Source organism: Harmonia axyridis, chromosome 1, assembly GCF_914767665.1.
Source record: "Harmonia axyridis chromosome 1, icHarAxyr1.1, whole genome shotgun sequence".
NCBI lineage: Eukaryota > Metazoa > Arthropoda > Insecta > Coleoptera > Coccinellidae > Harmonia > Harmonia axyridis.
The window spans coordinates 54,002,611-54,005,611 of NC_059501.1; the positions used below are offsets into that span (position 1 = coordinate 54,002,611).

General features: G+C 30.4%; 1 protein-coding gene across 1 annotated transcript; it reads left to right on the forward strand.

Annotated features, from left to right (window-relative positions):
- Nucleotides 1–245: 245 nt before the first annotated feature.
- LOC123672045 (smad nuclear-interacting protein 1-like) lies at nt 246–2,162 on the forward strand. Its single transcript, XM_045606007.1, has 2 exons — nt 246–1,122; nt 1,889–2,162. Exons 1-2 carry the CDS (start codon nt 246–248, stop codon nt 2,125–2,127), a joined length of 1,116 nt encoding a protein of 371 aa, XP_045461963.1. The 3' UTR covers nt 2,128–2,162.
- Nucleotides 2,163–3,001: the final 839 nt, after the last annotated feature.

Below are 3,001 nucleotides of genomic sequence, written 5' to 3' on the forward strand. Positions count from 1 at the left end.
CATAGACATAACATTAGCCAAGCACAATAAAGGACGAAAAAGAAGAAAACGTATAACATTATTCTATGGTCAACTGTTGTTTATCTTTTACTACAGATAACTAACCTCAATCTATGAGTCTATGACCATAACAGAACAAGTCAGTACGACGAACTATTCTCCTGAATAGCCTGTATTCAACAAGTGTTATTTGCGTTCGCAGTAAAATTATTTTATTTTCTGATTGAATTAGTGGAACTTCTAGGATGTCTTCTTTCAAAAGTAAAAAACCTCGATCAGATTCAACTAGTTCAAGTAGTGGCTCATCTGAGTTTATTAGCAGTGTATCCAGTAATCATTACAAAAAGAGAAAACATTCAGATTCAAGCGATTCAGAGAACCAAAGAAATTCGAAAGTAAAAAAAGGACACAAGAAAAATTCATCAACTAAGCATGAATATGAGTTTGTACGACCAGAAAAGTATAAAAGAGATCATAGGGATTCCAAGGGAGCTGATTATAAAAGAAATCATCGTGAACATGATAGTAAACAAAACAGAAGAAATTATAAAAGTGCAAGTAGAAGAAACACTGAAGATTGTGAGAAATATAAGAGTGACGACAACAGAATTGATGATAAAAGACACACTGATTTTAGAATTGAGAGATCAGGAAGGAACGAAAGGAATAGAGAACGAAATGGCCCAGGATGTAAAAGAAGTAGCCCTGGGAGATTCAGAGGTAGTAGCAATAAAAGGAGTAGAAGTAAATCTTTTGATCATGCAACTACGAAATGGGGTAAGGAGGAAGTAGATAACTCGGAGGGGAAACATGTTGGTGTAAAGCTGAAACCAAATTTCGGTCTATCAGGAAAATTAACTGAAGAAACAAATACTTATAAAGGAGTGGTTATTAAGTATAGCGAACCTCCAGAAGCCCGAAAACCAAAACGTAGGTGGAGGCTCTACCCTTTCAAGGGAGAAAAAGCCCTTCAAACTTTATATATTCATAGGGAGAGTGCATATTTGATTGGACGAGAGAGGAAAGTTGTTGATTTGCCAGTCGATCATCCATCTTGCTCTAAACAGCATGCTGCTCTACAATATAGATTGGTTCCTTTTACACGAGAAGATGGTAGTGCTGGTAAGTACATTTAAAATAAATTTTTTATTCAATTTTCTTGCTAGAGCTGTTTCATTTTTGAATATTTTTCTTCTTATGATGGCTTTCACACTAGAATTTGGTATTAGAATCAATTATATTTAAAATATATTGTTCTAGAAGCAAATAATCTTCAAACCTCGTAATTCATGTTTCAATGCTTCCAATGTCAAAAATTGTTTTGTTTTTCATTGTTTTGCAAACTCCTCTCAAATTATTCGAAAATTGCTAGAAATCTCATTCCATGTTGGTTTATCTATTTTTATTCTATTTTTAATAGTTAAAATCTTGTTAATACATGAAGATGGGAATTTTATTAAAAATATTGAAAGTTTCATCATTTTCATGGTATTATAATAATTTATGCCTACAATTAGTGAAGGCATCTTTTGAATGATCTAATTCGAAGATTGTGAAGACCTTCATCAATAATCCGAGTAATGCATATTGATAAATTAATTGTACCGGGTTTTTCACCATAATTTGACCCCCCCCCCCTTTAACTTTGTTACTAGAAGAGGTACAAAAAATGTTTTTCACAAAAGTTTTACGAAATCGACTAGTGTTTTTGAAAATGATTTCACAAAAGTCAAAACGAAATATATACAGAGCGGGCAACATATTGATAGCAACTTCGGTACCTATATCTCTGTACATATTATGAAACAGCTCAGAGAAATTTTTTCATTTGTATTTTATATTTATGTGGTTAATTTCTTTTGATATGAAAATTGTTTTTTTATTTCAGGCAAAAGAGTGAGACCTTATTTGATAGATCTCGAATCTGCTAATGGGACGTTTATAAATGGCAAGAATATCGAACCTAAGAAATATGTTGAGTTATTAGAGAAAGATGTTATCAAATTTGGCTTCAGTTCAAGAGAATATGTGCTACTTCATGAAAATAGTAAAGATGAAGCACAAGATGATGATGTAAAATTAGAAGAGGAAGAAGTTAAAATCAAAAAAGAAGACCATATTTCGTGAAAGACAATAGTTGAATGCTGATTATACTCTTTGAATTAATATTATCTTCTATTCAAGCTTGATTTGTATTTTCTGTACTTTATGTAATATATGTATATTAAAAAAATTTCCAATAAATTGTAATGAAAAGAGTGAAATGTGTTTTTGACATCGAACAAATTTAGGATCTTGATAAATCCATATTCAGCATAATCAATAATTCAAATAATTATTTTACATGAACAAACTGAATTCCAACCTAGTCGGATTTGTGAGCTGAATTATTATTTATTATTACATTCGCCAATTAATGGTCATTATAAAAATTTTATTTATTTAATTTATTATTAGATAAATAATTCTTGGAATGCGTGTGTCGTTATCAGATGAGATAACGCGTTTTTAAAATATTTATTTTCTCCATGGTGATGAAATAAAACAGATATAATTGAACAAAAATAAATGCATCATTCTTTTTTGACATTGTTTAAGTTGAATTTTGAATCGTTCAACTAAGGAACGGAATCAATTTTATACAAGTTGAAGAATAAAATAATCGATATCAAAGAAAAGAAGGAGAAGAAAAACGTTTGTACTCTATGAAGATCTTCAAACTCGTTGTACCTTCCGGTACATTGCATTTTGTATTCATTTACAGTTAGACATCTTATTTCATGTCAAGAATTGTATTATTCGTCATTTGATTCTACTCATGTTACTGAATGTTTGAATAATTTCGGGTTTCAGCTGAGATGAATCAAACCCTCAGTTCAAAAGAGAAATTCATGAAGACTTATATTTTTCTTCGGAATTATATACTAGATAGTATTTGACATGTACATAAAGTTTCAAATGAAATATACATTAAAATGAAAAGTAGATAGAAAATTATATG

Excerpts from the sequence above, each read along its gene's own strand:
- LOC123672045 (XM_045606007.1), top strand. The coding sequence starts at position 246 with ATGTCTTCTTTCAAAAGTAAAAAACCTCGATCAGATTCAACTAGTTCA. Across the intron at positions 1,123-1,888 it reads ACGAGAAGATGGTAGTGCTG|GCAAAAGAGTGAGACCTTAT; the intron begins GTAAGTACATTT and ends TTTTTATTTCAG.